Genomic DNA, 17,185 nt, shown 5'->3' with positions numbered 1-17,185 from the left:
GCATTGAACTTCTGCTTGCGCTTCGGCACAGCCACGCTGTGATACGAGCGTGTTTGTACCCAGCTCTGTAGCTCTTTTCCCGTTACTGCTGAGCGCTGGAATACAGGGTAGGTTTGCTCCTGCCCAGCAAAACGTGTAGCTCTTCCTTGAAGGTGTTTCCTAACCTCATCCAAGGACAGGAGGAAATTAGTCATGTTTTAAATATGAAAATCTCTCGCTTGAATAATAAATGCTATTCTGCATGTTGCTTTAGGCGTGAATCTGACTAAACGGCTGGAAAATGTTAGCCAAGTGTCTGGTCTCGAGCTTGTAACTGCCGGCGGGGGACGCCAGCGATAACATTACCGTGGGGATCCGCGGCTGCACCTCGGCTGCAGCCCTGGTGGGAGCGGGGTGGCCGGAGGCTGCAAACTCAGCATCGCTGTCCTCCCCGCCGGTGAGAAGCTCCGGCAGCCGGGGCGTGCCACGGGAGCTGCCGGCTGCCCGGCCTTCTCCAGGGGAGCCTTGGTCTGGGCTTCATGTCCACTTTAGCAACAAACATGGAATTGAGTTAATTGAGGGAGTTCAGCCCCGGGGGTGTCTCCGTCCACAGAACAAGTTCAGTAACTTAATTATGAACGCTTCAGTGTTGATACTGAGCTCACATGATTGCTGGCCACCTCCAGCCTGAGTCGGTGCAAAGGCAAAACCCGTCAGCTCGACGGGCTGAGGCCCTTCGGTTGGAAGCACTGGCGATTTCTGGAGGAAGGAGGCTCAGCGAGGTTGGGAGCGGCGCGCCGAGGTCGTCGTCAGTGGTCGCGGCTCTGAGCTGCGCCGCTCCAGGGTGACACGGGTGGGTGTTTGCCGTGCGCGGACCGTCGCGGGCTCAGCGGAGGAGACCTGCTCTTGGCTTTCCCAAGGCGTGATCTGCCCGCAGGGGGAGAGTAAAACCCACCCTGTTCGGCTCAGGCTGCCCACTGCTGGGGCACTGCAAAGAGAGATGAAAATATTATGCTTCGGCATGAGAATCCAGCTGTCTGCCCACGGCCGGCGCTCGGGTCCTGTGGCCGGGTGTTGGGCCACGTCCTCATGTTTTGACAGATGTTTTTTATATAATGCAGGTTCCATGTTTTTTTTAAAGCTGTGGTCCAGGTGTAAAAATCCAGCTGTGTTTTTCTAGAGCAGTCACTGCATTTTAGTGTTAGTAAAGTAAATATAGTAACATTCGTTTAAATAGGGACATGCTCCGCTGAATCAAGAAGAAATTTGTTGGTTTTTTTTCAGATGTTTTATGCTACCTGCATTAATTGTAACCTTTTCCAAGGAACTTGCAATCTACGGAGGGAAGGGGAAGCATTCTTGATTAAGAAGGGAAGTTCAAAATGAGATAAGGTCAGGGCACACTTTTATGTTAGACTCTACAGGGATGAATTCAGGTTGTGCTTTTGCAAACTTGAATTTGTTTAAAAATATGCCATTCAGTGGGACTAGTAAATACGTGTTTGGAGAATCAGAAAATGCAGGTGAAAAAGGGAGAAAGTACAGGGAAATACTTGGCTCTGGGTCTGCTGCAACCAGAAGAAAATATTTAGTGGCTTTTTGTTTTTTTTTTTTAATTTCATAAAAGCCCGTGGCCCTTTGGACTTTGCGATACACACACCTACGAAACTCAAAACTTCCTTGTGAATTTGAGGCTGGAGGATTGCATAAGGCGGGAAAGAGAAGCGGTGGGAAGCCCTAACTGCTTCTATCTGAATGCAGACAGGTATTTATTTGCAGTTTGTAGTATGTGTCGGAGTATAAACTTTGGCATAAAATTAAACAGTGTTTGGCTTTGTCAGATCAGTGAATGAAAGGAGAACTTCAGATAGCCTTTAAAATGATGATTCAGCATAAATGTAGTAACTCATTGATTGCTGTATTGGTATAACAATACAAAGCTTTGTGTGTGGCCAAGATGGGTTCAGCTCTCCTTTCCCTGCGGTGCCCTGCCTCTGTGTGTGACCCCTCAGCTGCATCCTAAAGAGAATAATCATTCACATTTTACTCAGCTGTGGAGTAAGATGGGGAATAGGGGGATATGGCTAACGTTAAGCAGGGTTTTGTTTGTGCCCCCACGACACTCATCTCTTCCTCGTCAGGCCTGACTGCTTGCAAATTCAAGGGCCCCACCTCTTTCTTCACCGAAAAAGCTTTATAGCAAAGGCGACTAGGACAAATGCTGCTGCTTTTTTTATTTCTTTGGATGCCCTGGCTCTGCAGACCTGTGCTTTTATCGGTAGAGTATCAATTTGTTTTAATGCATCGCGGCAAGACGCGCGGTTGGGCCGGGTGGCTGTGCAGGACACACCTGGGAGCAGGCTGGCGCAAGCACCCCCCTGCAGACAAAACTCCCCTGCACCGGCTGAATCCCCGGGATCCAGCCTTCCAGCTGCTCTGAACTGTAGCATCATGATTGCCTTCAGCCTCTCCTGAACCCGCACGGGCTGGGTGACGGGCCCCACGCCCCATTAGGAGCATGCAGAGCAGTGCTACCCCTTAATGCCAGGAGGTGGTAGAGGAGAGGTTTTCGGGCCTCGCCCTGCCCCACGAGGGGCTGCCGTTGCCACAGGTGTTGCCCATGCAGTAATGATGGCACCTGTGTGCTTAATTAGGGCTGTGTGGGCTAATGGGCTCCTCTCATTTAGTACCCGAAGCTGCCGAGGAAAGGTTCTCCTGCTTGGTTCCCACGTGCTGTGGCCTCTCTCCGGGGTTACAATAAGGTAAATGTTCCGTGGATTTTTCTGGGCTTTGCTAGTCTGAGGTGGCACCGAAGAGGGACTGGCTTCCACCTTATTCATGGGAGAGTGCGTGTGTTTCTGCAAAGGATGGGTCATGCTGGGTTTGAAGATCAGGTATTGTAGCTGGGATCTGTATGGGGGTACCGTGGGGCAAGAGGACTTCTGAACTGAAAGTAGAATGTTAAATAAATCCCATTTATGCTTAAGCCTTAATGTTTGCATAAAGTTGTATTAAAACACAGCCCGGTTTTGGTTAGCTTAGTCCTGACTGGGGTAAGTGCAGTAAGTCCCTCCAGACTTGAAGCCAAGTGCTTGGGTAGGAGTTTGTGGTTTTTAACTGGTTTATTTGAACTGCTCTAAGTTTGTGTGTAGGGTGGTGCTTTTTCTGAAAGGGGTGTTTTTAACCCCAAGTGTTTCAAGGTTGCCTTGTAGCTGTAGGGCTCCTTTGTCTCACAGGACTTAGGTCTCCTGACCCACGTCCTCTCAGCTTTTGCTCTGACTGCTGTAAAACCCCTTTGCTGATGCAGCTTAACTCAGTTAAAGGATTTATCGTGTTCTTCCAAAGGCAGAATACTTTGCATTCTGTACCCAAATTGCATGTAAAAGAGGCTGTTAACCCCTTCCTGCCGCTTGCAATGCCAGCGAATTTTGAAATTCTTTTCCAGACGATCCTTGTGTTTAGAATTATGGTGGTGTCCGACTCTAAAAATTCTAGCCACTAGTTTTATTTAAATTTTTTTTTTAACAGTTGCTCTGGCATTTGCGTGTCCGTGGGGGGCGCACATGCTCTTTGCCGGCACCGAAGTGCTCTGGCCTTCTGCTAAAAATGCACTGTGGGAAAAACAAACAAACCCACCACCACTAACAACGACAAAAAAAAAAACCAACCCCAAAACCAAACAGATCAAAAACCCCAAAACAAGAATAAGTGTGAGGTAAAATAGAACTTCTAACACAGAGGTGTGTGGAGCGGGCAGGAGGGAAGCTGTGGAGAGCTGCGGAAGCAGGAGCGAACGGGTGCAGCCGTGGCTCGGGCCCCAGGAGAGCCTGAGCCCTGGCACCGATTCCCTCTGGCTTCTCCCTGACTTTGTTACGCGCCTCGGGGGGAAGCGAGCGTATTAAAGAGATGGTTTGAAGAAAAAAAGAACCTTGGGGATTGCTTGGTGCTGCGGTAGGCTCTGGTGGGGAGCTTAGGGATGGGCCGAAGCTCAGGCTGCCCTCGGCGTGCCAGCTGCGCGCTGTCCTGGGCCATGGGAGCAGCGGGGATGGCGGCCTGGCCTGCAAGCGCAGCCCACCTGGGGCAGTTGTTGGGGGCTTTGTCTTTGTTTGCTTTTAAAATCCTGCTAAAGTGCCTTTTTTGGCTGCTGGGTTATTGTGACATTCTTCTTGGGATACTTGGATACTGTGAAATTTCTGAGAGGTGAAGTAAGAGCTGTATAGGAAAAAAATTGGATTTGCTTGGATTTGTGGATTTATTCATTACTTGTTTGGATTTTTTGTTTCTGAAGTGTTTGAGGAGTGATTTTTTTTTTTCAAATTGAGACAAGTTCTTTAGCACTATAATGTCCACAGACATGAAGAGTTCAGTATTTCATTAGACCCTGCTAGTGCTGTGTTAGACTTGAACCAAATGCATTGCTGAGAGCTGTGCTTGCTGAGCCCCGGTGCTCTGCAGCTGGTGATGTGTTGCACTCCTCTGTTTTACTGCCTATTTGGGGAGGTGGAGTGTTGTCAGTAATACCTTCTTTGAAAAGAATATAAACAACTGGGTGTTTAACTATTTAAAAGGAAACTTACGATGTTGACACTGACGGATAGCAAGGTGCTCTGAATTTAAGACACCCCAGGATCAGGAAAGGCCTCAGTGCACTCGTGTGCCAGCGATTAAAAAGATGTTAAGAACTTCTCTGTGTAATGAGATTCTGTTGGGTCTCGTTGGACTCGTGCCTCCAAACAGAATTATATTAATTTTAAGATGAAGACACCTGCTAGATCTGAAGAAGGTAGGTAAGGTTAGAAATATTGGAAGCAATTATCAGCTAAATTTAAAGCTGCTTCTTTCCTGATCCAGGTGAGGCAGGGATGGCTGAACCTGGGGCTTTGCTCTGTGTTCGCTGTCAGCTTGCTTTCAGTCCTGTAAATGGTCCCCACGCCTTGCGCTGAGGTGGGGCTGTTGGCAGGGATCCTGCACACTGCGACGGCGTTCAGGGCTTTTTGTTTGGTTGGTTTTGTGGGGTTTTCTCTCCGGTGGGTTGGTTTGGGGTTTTTTGATTTGTTTGCTTCGTTTCTTCTGGTAGGTGCTACTAATGGTTTCAAGTAACCAGGATGCTGGTTTTTGCTCAACTTGTTATACGAAAGTGCTTTTTATTATTGTTGGTTGTTAGAAGCCTAAAGATTCTTAATACCTTAAGGAATGTTTCCCAGTAGATCAGAAACAGTGTATTTATTGGCTTAGTATTTTTAAATTAATATTGCATTTCCTGGTGGCTTGGCTTCCTCCCTCGTCACATCTCTTGAGGAGAGGGCAGAATGTCTATCTGAGGCTGCGTCAGCACTCCCCGCGTGACAAAACTTCATTACTTTTTAGTATTTCGTTATGAAAATAAACTGATATCCCAAAGTTACTTTGCAACAATTAACTGTGTCCATTTTCTGTGCAAAAGCTGAATGTGGTATCAAGAAGCCACAAAGATGCTGATGTTAGAAACCGCTTATGATGCGGGAAATATTAGAATCACTTTCTTCAGTATTAGGAATAACATTGCAGAAGCGGTTACTCTTTCAATTGATTGTACCTCCAAATCACTGCAGAAATACACCCCCAAATGTTGTTTCTCTCTCTTCCAAAGCCCAAGGCCCGCCTCTTCTCGGAGGAGGTGTGCTGAAACCTCGGAGCACACCCGGTCGTCTCTGCCTTTCCAGGAACAAGCCCTATTTAACGGCTGCAGAGGCCCCTAAGACAAGACTGTGCTTCCGTACACTGTTTGCGGGCTGTTCTGGTGAGCTGGGGTTGCCCCAATTAAATTATAAATGTTGCAGACTGAAGAGAGAAGGTCTGTCTGCACGTCCTCAGACGAATTACCGATTTCCCTCCAAAACATGTACTAATATCGGTTGTCAGCTGAACTTTGCTGCGTGAGTTATTTGCTAAGAGAAAGCTGTTTCTTGGGAGCTATTAACTTGATAAATCAAGACGCTGCTAATGTAACTAAAGACATCTTACTGGCATTGAGTTACTGCTTGTCACGCTGCGTCGGACTCTAACAGCGGTGAAGTGCCTGGAAAGCAATTTTATTGTGTACTCTTATGCCTGTGTAAATAGCTAATTTGTCCTAATGACTGGATGGGACCTAATTGGGATTGAGTTGCCAAGGATGTAATACGCATATTAATTACGAGCGTGAACTGGCCGTCGAGAAGACTCTTGTCTCCTTGATCCTCTTAATGCTGGTAAACATCATTATCTTTTCTAATGAGCCATGATGACTGAAAGCAGTGCCGCTCTGCGCTCCGAGGCTGCTGTAGACGTCTGGTTACCAAAGCAATTTCCCCAGAGAGTTTTCAACAGATTAGAATTGTTGCTGGGACCTCCAGAGCCCCTGCACTTGCAAGAGCTAACGTGGTTTAAGGCTTGCATCCTCCTGGGAAAGGAGGTGGCGCGGGGAGCGCTGGGGTGGCGCGTTAGGAAGGCTGGGATCTCCTCACGCTCTGTGCTTGTCTAGTCCCTGTGTGACCCTGGAGAAGCTGCCTTGCTTCTGTAAAGTAGAGCATGAAAAAGGGTAGTGGTTGCAACTAGAGGTCCCGGAGCACTGAGATACCAACAGAATCTTGCTAGAGGAAACCCAGCAGCCGGCAAGCATTGCTGTGCTTTCCTGGTAAAAGGACGGATATGTGGGAGGGGAAAGGAAAATTAAATTCAACTCTTAGGATGCACATATATATTTACACAGTGGAACTGTTAATCACTTTCACTGAGAGAATGAAAATATTCTGTAGCAGAGACACTGCATCAAATCCATAAAATGCTATTATAGAAAGCGCATTATAAGTGGCAGCATACTGTTGGCTCAGTGTTGCTCTTGCCTTTGGTGGGAGATATTGGAATATATCATCACACATCTTTTTATAAAGAACTTAAATTTCAGTAGCCAGTTGGTTGAGTGCGGCTGTGTTGCCTTCCACACCTTGTTCAGCTGCCGGTTTGTGGCTTGATCAGTTTGCAAGTGAAAAATAACCATGGAAAAAGTGAAGCCTGGTTGAAGCAAGTTTGTTTTTTTATTAATGCAAGCACATCCAGTCAAACACGGAATATCCTGCTTTATGGTACAGCTTTATATGTAGCATTTCAGCTCAGAATAGCAAAACACGGTATTGAAGGATTGTGTCAAATTGAGGGAGGAAAAATAAAAAGGAACCGAAGTGGATACTGCATTGATTTCAAGTATATACTAGGACTGATTGACCAGTGAAGTGCACATTCATGTGAAAGCTTTTTCCTATACATTTACAGAAAGTGTTCTAAAATTGCATTTCAAATATATATTTTTTCTTAAATTTTAAGCATCCCTTTTAAATTTCAATTACATAAACAAAGCTGATATACAATCCCTCTTATAGTGTCCAACAATGTTACTAGCTAGAACATCTCTGAAAGTGCAAAACACTGTAATAATACAGTATAAATATTCTTACTCTAATCCAGGGCTGAAGCTCTGTACTTCAGCACAGGAAAAATAGCAGCAGATCATAAGAATTATCCCTTCCCTTTTCCTGGGCCATTCTTGTTAACGGTCAGTGTTCTGCTTCTTCCTGTCATAACTTGCTTTTCTCTTTGATGTTAATGCTATGGGAATAGCAAAATGTCGATTTGTCTCCCTTCCTTACCCCAGCTGACCCTTCTCATTTTAAGTATTTGTCGAGGGGGAGTGGAACAGGGAGAGAGGGAAGGCTCGTTAATTTTTCACTGTACTACAGGGCCAATACAGCAAATAATTTCTAAGTGATTGCAGGTGCTATATGAAACAGTAGCACTTGCTCTTGGCTGCAGGCACTCAGCAAGAAGAGTCAACTGGACTGGAATAAACCAGACCCTCGGTCCGGCAAGTCTCGCCCCTTCTTCAAGGGAAGGCAGAATAAGATAAATCCCACCTAGAGTTGATAGTTTTTAAAGATGCTTGTGCAGAGGTCCTCTGTGAGGGAGGCTGCAACCACTGTGAACTCTAGAGGGCCTTGGTTTTTTTTAAAAAAAGAAAAAAACCACAAAAAAAACCCCACAAAACAAACAAAACCCTAACCCAACACCCCCACCCCCAAAAATACCCCACCTAAATGTCTGGCTCAAGTCATTATCTTTACAAATATTCAGCCCTCAAGCCTTAAGAGAACACTTAGTAGAAAGGACAGCAGAAATGAATGGGTAATAATCTGTTCATTAAACAAAATAGCTTTTAATCTGAGCCTGTTTTTTTTTTTTCTCTTTTAATTCAGAGATCAGGTGAGAAAGTAAGTCCTGAACTCTGTGTTTTTATCCTGGAAACGAATACTTTGAATCTTAACATAAGCTCCTCAGGTGCTCATTTGGATAGCCAAATTAGGTGTAAACCCAAGGCTAAAAGGAGAAATTAGAAATGGTAAGCATCAGCAGGTCTGCAGATCCTCTTTTATTTTGGTTCTGACCTCGGTTCAAAGGTTTGACCAATTTCTTGGGGTGTTTTCCCTTAGATTGCAGTGGGGTCTCACCCAGACAGTTAATCATGGCTTGCAAAATGCTAGAAAAAGCTTATGAGTTGGTCTTTGCTTTAATTGCCTGTAAGTGCAGACTAGCATTTTTGAAGGGAACACGAGAATTAAATGACCAGTTCAGTGGTGAAGAACTCTTCTTAAGCTTCTTTGGAAGTTTTAGCCTTAACTTCAAAGTGGACATCTGAGTTTACTTCCCTCTCCCTAGCTCATGTATGATTTTTATTTTCCAAAACCTGTTTTCAAAAAAAAAAAAAAACCACCACATTGAGCCTGTTTTGCACAGATAATATAGGTTAGACGTCATTCTCTTAAACAAAACAGAACAAAACCCCCCTGATTTTTAAAGAGGAAAACACAAACTATTCTGACAGCCAGAATTTAAAGGATAGTTCCCAGAAGTATTAAAACTTAGACATGTGTGCACCTTCACACATGCACGCACACATCCTCGCACACAAACGCACATCCCCCAGCAGTTACCCCATCTTATCTCTTTAAATCATGTAACAAAAATATGTTTGCTGCACCATCAACGTCACAGGCAGGTATATTCTATGACATGTGCCTTATTCTCCATTTTATTTAAAAAGTACATTGTGGCTGGTTTTGAGACATCCATATTTTTATTTTCTTCACTTCCAGTCCAGTGTAATAGAAGGTACACTAAACGATATCAGTACCTTGTAAGGCACTACTTTCTGATGTAGGAGAGGAACGCGCTTACTGCAGGTGTCTAAGGCCTTGACTCTACAAACACTTATTTACACACGTGCACGGACGGTATCGCTGATTTGAAGGAGACCATTCACTTCCAAGCTAGAGACAAGTGTTCTGTAGGACACTGGTCCAATGGAGTATTTAACCTGAACACTGCTTTAGTTGGGATGTGTGTGTTGATTCTTATTTATGTTGGTGGAAGTAATAAAAAATAAAAATTTGGATGCTGATAGAATAAGATCTCCCAGGGATACCATCTCCCATGATACACTTCATCTCTGAGAACAGGGCCCTGCCCTTATATTTAAAATAAAAACCCCAAACCCTTCACTTAAGTGCCTTAAGGTTGACGTGAAATATTTACCACATTTTATTTCATAAAAGTTACTGTATATACAAAAGAGACCTCAGCCAGTGAGGTCTGTCTTAGCTCAGTCCGAGTCTTTCAGGTTGTAAAAACACGGTCCTTTGATGTGCTTCAAAGTCTGCAGAGAAGATGAAAAAAATCTCAGGCTCTATTAAGCAGAGTTGTCCTAGAAGAAGAAATAACAGGGAAAAAAAAAATCATCTTTTCTATCACGACAAAAAGTTTTACAGTTTTGGTCAAGGCTGGCCATCAACTTGTCTTGCATCATTAACCCAAAGCCTTTCTTCAAGGGATAGATTTTCAACTGCTATAAGCTGGAATGCATCTGTGAATGCCAATAATGATGCTGTCTTTAAATTAAATGAAAATTTAACCTTTATAACATTACTTCAGGCCCTTAGGACGCGATCAGGCAAATAATGTATGTTCCTCTGTCATCCTAAGCTCTTGCTTGCTGAACAGCATGGGATTTAATGCAAGGTAAATTGCATGGTGTCATAAGTGAAAAGCTTGCAGTGACTTCCTAAGAAATGCTGGGAAGCAGCGTCTCGTCTAGGACAATACAGTCGGAATGTAGCTCAACTGCAGCTTGGGACATACAGACTTCTTTGTTCTTTATCTGGTACAGACACATCAAAATTTAAATGTTTAACATGATTTACAAAGGTCTAAATCTCCCTCTCTGCCTTGGCCTCAGTATTGGAAGAAATCTAATCTAAATTAACTGATCTCATCATGTACATGGAAGAGGTGATTCCCCCTCTCGGAGGGAGGAGAAGTCGTTGCAACTTTCTCCCTTAAGAGTAGACTGAAAATTAGAGTATTCATATAAAAATTCATCCTCTTGTAAGATCTGTAAGTACGTAGGTATGATAAATGGTAGCAACTTCTTAATATCTTTATGTATTCCCCTGAGAAAAGCATGTCTGAAAACTGCTACAAATACAAGTTATTTTACTGTACTTGATAGCTTAAACAAAGCATTTTCCCCTTCACGGTCCCAGCAGTGATCTTGCAGCCTGACCTGATCTGGCTGGCTAAGAGGTATCGAAATCCACGCCCTATTGAATTTTTCAGACTGGAATTTTTAAGAAAAAATAATTATATTTGGGCCAGAATGGTCTTAGGCTGGGTATGCAAATAGAAGGAAGGAAGATGATGGTCAAATGCCTCTGTGTCTGCAAAAAGACTCATGTTCTGAGGAAGCTTCATACCTGAGTGTTTTCCAGCTGTCTTTTTCCATGTGGTTTTCTGGACCTTCGCTTTCAAAGGATGCGATGAACAGAGCTAGTAAATAAAATAAGAACTATCAGATACATGGGTTCTTTAACTTGGAAGGAAGATGTAGAAGTTACAATACAGCAGGTTTAACTTAGCAGACTTCATAATGAAGTTTATTCTCATCAGAAGCTGATACAGAAGTGATGATACGTACTTCTCAAATTTTTTTTGCGTGTTAATTTTCCTCATCTGCATATTCTGTCTCTATTTCAACAGGTAGGAAGAGTCACTATAATGTTCAATAAAGGATTTTACCTTCTTCACTATAAATGGGTGCTGTGAGTAGATAGCTCTGGATCTTCTTGTCTTTTTCAAAAGGGCACTCAACCTGCTTCCATGTCAGGAAATCATTAATCTGTCTTGAAATCTCCCAGAATTTCTGCATGAGGTAATTAGAAGATTATTATTAAAATCTTATTTGTTTTCTTTAAAATACTGTTTCAATTTCAGAGCCTCTCAGTCTTGCTCTTATTCATGCTTCTCTTATTATCCCTTACTCAGTCGTCTCCCTTGTTGTTTTTTCTTCTTACTGCTCCCTTCGTCTCTTGCTCTTGCTCCTAGTACCTCATCTGTTGTTAGCCTCTCAAGTTTAGAACAGCGTATCCCTGCTAACCAACCACCTAGTCTTTTGCATTCAATACTCCTTATCGTCAGCCTTTTCTTCATACAGAAAACAGGCCTGTAGTGCTTTATTCTGTGTCTTATCGCTAAATTAGCCTGCGAGTGGAACTGGTCAGTAAATTGGTTTTATTAACTTTATTTTTTTACATTTCCAGCCTTCAACTTAAATGAAATGTGGCATATCTGATTTTTTCAGAAAGCACTTTTTAGATTTCAGAAAAAAGTCAAAATAATACATAGAACCTATAGGTGTCCTTTCCTTCCCAGGATTTTTAAAAAATACATAATTACTAAGGGTTTGTCCTGTAAATTCTATGTGCCCTCTTCCCCCTACCTGGCCTTAAAAATGACAAAAATCTTCAAAAGTACTTCTGACAGGCTGTGGTCTTCTGGACACGTATGTTTATCAGTCAGGGAGTGAGAATCCAGAACCTGTAGCAACTCCCTCGAAGACCTGCTAAATACCACTTGCTGGCTGTGTGTAGCATTTCTAGCTACTGACCTGATGAGGTTAAACCAGCTCATGCTGATGACTGCGGGTGAAGGTACCCGTTACAATTCGATCAGATACGATGGCCTGTTGCCACAGAAAAGCTTCCTTTCCATTCTTCACTGCCTCTGCTTCCCCCAATCCCTTCTGAACATAAGGCAGGGGCGGGGCTGAGGAGTGGCAAGGTTTTGTCTGCCATCATGTGTGGTACGCTATAATTCTTACGCTTCTTGATTTCAGGTTCCTTCCTTTAAACATTGCACGAGTACAATGCTCCTTGATGAGATTTCCCTTCCCAATTAGCTAACATTAGACTATTTCTGTACTAAGTAATTTTTAACGCTGGGGGTTTGGCTTCTGAAACTCTCAGTTTCTTCTCGGTCTTTTCATGCATCAGCTTTGGTAACAAATTGATGTTATTCCGATCAGTTCTGCTTAGGTGAATTCTATATTTTGCAACGCGTCTGTCCCATTTAATGTAAAACTGACAAAAAAGAGTGTCTATTTCAGTAAACTTAAAAATTTTTTAACTGAAGGCAGCTACGTTCCAGCAGTTTTATGGATTCTCTTCTGACTACGCAGTTGTGGATCTGTTGGATATATAATGTAAACATGGCAAGTGCAAGCGCTAGCTTCCACAGAAGCTTGGTGAAATCACTTCCCCTAGATGACAATAACCACTTGATGGCTAGATCATAGCAATGCTGAAGGAACTGGTAATATATAATAAGCTAGTTCAAAACCAGCAAACGTTTGTAACGTGCAATGTTTAACCGGCATTACAGTTTCTATAATAGCGAAGTCCTACCTTGAAGTTTATCTGCCCATTGGGCAAGCGGTTCGTATGTATTTTGTGCAGAAAGTAGATATCTTTAATAAACAGGTTGAAAACTGGGATGACTATTTTCTCTCGGTTGCTGTTGGCAGTCTGAGATCGCTGTGCTGCTCCTTGCAGGGCTGTGCGGTAGTTACAAAAGTTGCTGGATGGATCCATGTGATGCTGGTTTTACGGGGGAGAAAAAGGTAGTCAAGTAATACATCTTTCCCAAATATAAAAAGCTTTGACCTAACCATCAGAGAGTTGATTCTTTCTGAATTCATTGGGGCCCTTAAACTCTCAGGATAGAGTACCTTATGCTGCTCAGGTCTGGATTCAGGCTTTTCTAATTTCAGCCTTGTTTGAAAGGGGCGGGTTCTGTACTGGCTTTACATCTATGCTTTGCTTCAATGGTTAATGGAAGACTGAAAGGAAATGCTAAATGAATATTGGAAAAAAACAAAGATCTAACTTGCTGTCGCCAATCTTTCTAATGAAATTTTAAAGTTTTGTTTTCATTCAGACCCCCACTAGATGGAGCACTCTAATTAGTTTTAATATATTTAGCAAAATGGCATTCACTTGACTGAAAACTACTTTGATGTTAAATTGGAAAAAATATGCCAGGAAGAAATAACCTAAAGAAAACTTGCATCCACTCTTTTCTTCGCAGGCGAGTGGGGAATTGAAATTCGGGAAATGCTCTCCCTCATGTTTATATGCTGGTGACCACTGACAAAGAGGTGCTGTGCCTCTGTGGTCTCTTAGTAACTCCACAGCAGAGGTTCGGATGAAACTATTTGGTGGATTTCTCTATAAAGTCAAAACTATACATACCTCTAAAACATCAAATTTGGCTGTTTTGACCTTGGACCAAGTTTTCTTTAGCCGTGCCACAGGACTCAAGTTCATGCCAGCTGAATGGAGAGAGAGAGGGAGAGAAGCAGCAAATAAACAACTGAGCTGAGGAAGTATAGGGCTAACATAACTGTGTTTATGTATTGGCACCACCCATTTTGGAAGGCAGTTCAGCTTGAGAAACAAAAGTTGCGGCTGACACTCGCCTGCCCGCACGTTAATCCGTCACCGGTACGTACGGCCCCAGCAGAAGTGTGCATGCTGATGTGGTCAGACAGTTTAGGGCAAGTATGAGCATCGTCTTGCCAGTCAGGCTGTAAAATGGAGTGCCTTTTTTCATCTGTTAAGGATACTCACAGATAATAGCCATCATTGAGTTGAAGTTTCCAATATTGAAGCATTCTCTTGCCACATCAATGAAAAACTCCACCATTCTTGTACGCTGCTTTTTCTTTACAACCTGAAAAAACCCCGAGATCTGTTAAGAGGGAAGGGATAGCCTGCATTTTCAACGGGAAGTTCAATCAAAGGTATTGTAACAGTTGATTGAATAGACATGTCAAGACTTCACCCAGCTAAATCTTAGGATCATATAGGCCTGAGGGTACTTTGTTAAGATAAATTTTTAATAAAATAGCAGAAGTATTTGGGGCTACTATCAATTACTTGTCTAGTTGGGGGTGTGCATGTAAACTTTTGTTTATTCGTGAAGTTCAATGTCTTAAGGAATCTTGTATAAACAAGCTGCGCACTTTCAGCAATTTCCTGTTACTGGGAAAGGAAGATAACATGAAGCTGCTATCGGAAAGAATATATGCAAAAAACTTAAACCTCTGAAGAAGGGGGGGAAGCAGTGAACAGATGTGGGCATGACCAGGGGCATGTAACCTGAATGTGAGAGAGAACAATTACTATGTCCTCATTTTATCATTTTACCGTGTACGCTCTTAAATAACCTCCTGAGAGCAGGTAGTGATGATGATCAGATATATAAATGCAAACAGGGAAAGGATCTAGCAAGTGATGCTGAACATCTGCCTTGCAGATTATTTTATAAATTGCAAAGCAAAATTAATATATAGCACTGTCTCCAAACTTTGTTTCCAAAAGCCATCAATCGTTCTCCCTCCCTCTCCTTTCTTTTTTTTTTAAAAAAGCTAGTACTATTGCCTAGATGACATTCACTCATCAAAATCTTTGCTGTATTTAAATCTAGAGGTTATGTCTGGCTTATACAAAGATGGCTCCTGCAAGGTGACTTCAGACTAACTCACCAGGGAATTCCCTTTTTTTAAAAAAAATCCCTCCTCCCTAAATACTTGAGTTTCTGTGCTGTATCACAAGAAAAATGGTTCAGCAGTCAATGGGTTGGCTTAGCCCTTGGTATGCTAAAATGTTTTGTTTGACTGGTTTACTAAATGAGTTAGCCATACCAGGCAGCTCTGGAAGATGTCTTGGTGTGGTTTTGTAATAAGTTTCTGTGAGAGCAGGAAATCTTATGAGGTTAGGATCAATATATCAGACTTCATGAAACTGCAGTAAGCATCTGGATTTCCACAGAAGGGCTACTGACCGAGGAATAGAGATCTCCCTTTTGCTAGGATTAGTGCATATTAATAGGAATCTAAAAAGACAGAGAATACACACACACAAAAAAGGGAGTGTGTTTCTGGGGCAGTATAGATTCTATTTCTTTGCTTATTATATGGTGGAAGTTACTTTAACCTCTAATAAGGCTGTTCTCCCCCTTTTTTTAACCTCTCCAGTAGTCCACTTTCTTTCCAGACTTCTGAAGAAAGTTTGTTCCTGATTTTTCTAGATCAAAAATGAATATGACAGTACCATTATCTAAATTCAGTGGAAGGACAGTCTCCTTCCCTGGAGACGTTCGCACCCTGCCTGGACGGGGTCCTGTGCCCCTGCTCACGCAGGGGGTGGGACGGGATGATCTCCAGAGGTCCCTTCCAACCCCTGCCATTCTGTGAGTTTGTGATAGCTGTTTATTGGAGAATCTGCATTTTAAAGATTAGTATCTTTGAAAAATTATTGATGTATTTTTAAAAAAAGCTCCTAACTCAAACTCCACGCAAGTTCTGTGTCACTGCGTGACTAATGCTACTACGGAAGCTATACAAAACTAGAGAATATATGCAAAGCCCAACATAGCCATGAACTCTTAATCATATAAGCATGCAAATAATTTAATGCTTGAGTAATGCCATTATCTTTAATTGCACTGCTAATGTTTAAATCTCTATTAGACCACTGCCAGCCTTTTGTTCTTAAGGCCAGGATCACTCTGCTATCCTGTTTTCTATGAATACCTACCCGACAAATCTCTGTAGCCACCAACATGCTGAGACAATTGAACCAATTGTCATAGGCCTCCAAATTATAGGTTTTGGTCACATCGCCTCGGCACTGTAAGAGAACAGGCCACGTGTTAATCCTATACTGCAGCAGGAGAAAGTCAACACACCAAAGGATAAACTTCCTTTTCATGTTTTGATAAAACCTTGTTGGATATTTTTAAGGCATGAGCTTAAAGATGATTAGAAAATGCCAGGCTTTCTTGCACAGGGTATACTCAGATCATGGAGGTTGTTTACCCTGGTTGTTATGTTTCTTTTTCCCTCCATACCCCTTCTTGTACCTTGTGATTATCCAGGGAGTCCATGTGGCTGACAATCTGCATCAGATCCTCTGGGTAAATATTGCTCACCCTTTCCTGTGTTTGGAGAGATGAGAGATTGTCACTGTACACACAAACAGGGAGTTCCGTGAAAAATGCATCAATAAAGCCAAAGTTAGGAGAACACTTATGTAACTTTTATCTTCCTACAGTGTAGATGTTTGACGTGTCTTTATCAGTGTACTTAACTGGTCTTGTTCGTTACTTGGGAGTTTTTGATTAAAACATTGGAGGCTTTCAGTGGAGCCATAGCAAAACTCATATTGATAAGTGTATTAATATATGTAAATATGTAAATAAATATATGTAAATGGAAAATGAATGAATTTACACAAATTAGTGTCTCACCAGTTCGATATAGGTCAGCTGCTGTGCCAAGACCAGAGGGTCACAGCACACGCTCAGGATGTCCTTTTGAGTTGACTGTGGCTTGGTTTTGAGGATGGTGCCTTTGTCGGTAACAGGTTGCCGGAATTTCTCTCTGATTTCCTGGTACTGGCTCCGTGCGGAGAGGGCCATCAGGAGATTCTGTGTCATCTGGCTAATGATCTTTTTCACTGTTCCATTTTCCTAAGCAAAGGCAGAAACAATGACCGCTAAAAACCTTTAGCTCTTGCAGACACAGATCGCCACAGAATTTCTGCCTGGGAAAAGAAATGCCTATTGCCATTTCCTTTCATCCTATCTGAGCTGATCACCCTCTGGCAAATGAACTTGTCCTAAATGCCCACACAACTTCATAACAATGTTGTTATGCCTGCCTTCCCAACTCTGTCTCACTGCTTGACTGGTCTGCTCCTTGTGGCAGTTTTTGGCTAGTACCCCATTCCAAAGCCATCAG

General features: G+C 42.8%; 1 protein-coding gene across 4 annotated transcripts in view; it reads right to left on the bottom strand.

Moving 5' to 3' along the window:
- Positions 1-7,010: 7,010 nt before the first annotated feature.
- The window catches only part of RASGEF1A (RasGEF domain family member 1A), a 176,631-nt gene continuing 166,456 nt past the window's right edge, over positions 7,011-17,185 (bottom strand). For all 4 annotated transcript variants that reach the window (XM_064464872.1, XM_064464869.1, XM_064464871.1 and 1 more), the window contains 9 exons: positions 16,693-16,914; positions 16,306-16,380; positions 15,981-16,073; positions 14,010-14,112; positions 13,632-13,711; positions 12,786-12,977; positions 11,122-11,245; positions 10,800-10,872; positions 7,011-9,751 (listed from right to left, as the gene is read on the bottom strand). In XM_064464872.1, coding sequence (XP_064320942.1) covers positions 9,727-9,751; positions 10,800-10,872; positions 11,122-11,245; positions 12,786-12,977; positions 13,632-13,711; positions 14,010-14,112; positions 15,981-16,073; positions 16,306-16,380; positions 16,693-16,914 — 987 coding nt within the window. In that variant the 3' untranslated portion in view covers positions 7,011-9,726. The remainder of the gene's footprint in view (positions 9,752-10,799; positions 10,873-11,121; positions 11,246-12,785; positions 12,978-13,631; positions 13,712-14,009; positions 14,113-15,980; positions 16,074-16,305; positions 16,381-16,692; positions 16,915-17,185) is intronic.

The sequence above is a fragment of the Phalacrocorax carbo genome, chromosome 13 (genome assembly GCF_963921805.1).
Source record: "Phalacrocorax carbo chromosome 13, bPhaCar2.1, whole genome shotgun sequence".
NCBI classification, from domain to species: domain Eukaryota; kingdom Metazoa; phylum Chordata; class Aves; order Suliformes; family Phalacrocoracidae; genus Phalacrocorax; species Phalacrocorax carbo.
Note: the sequence above shows the minus strand (reverse complement) of the source record. Positions and strands in the feature narration are given on the sequence as shown.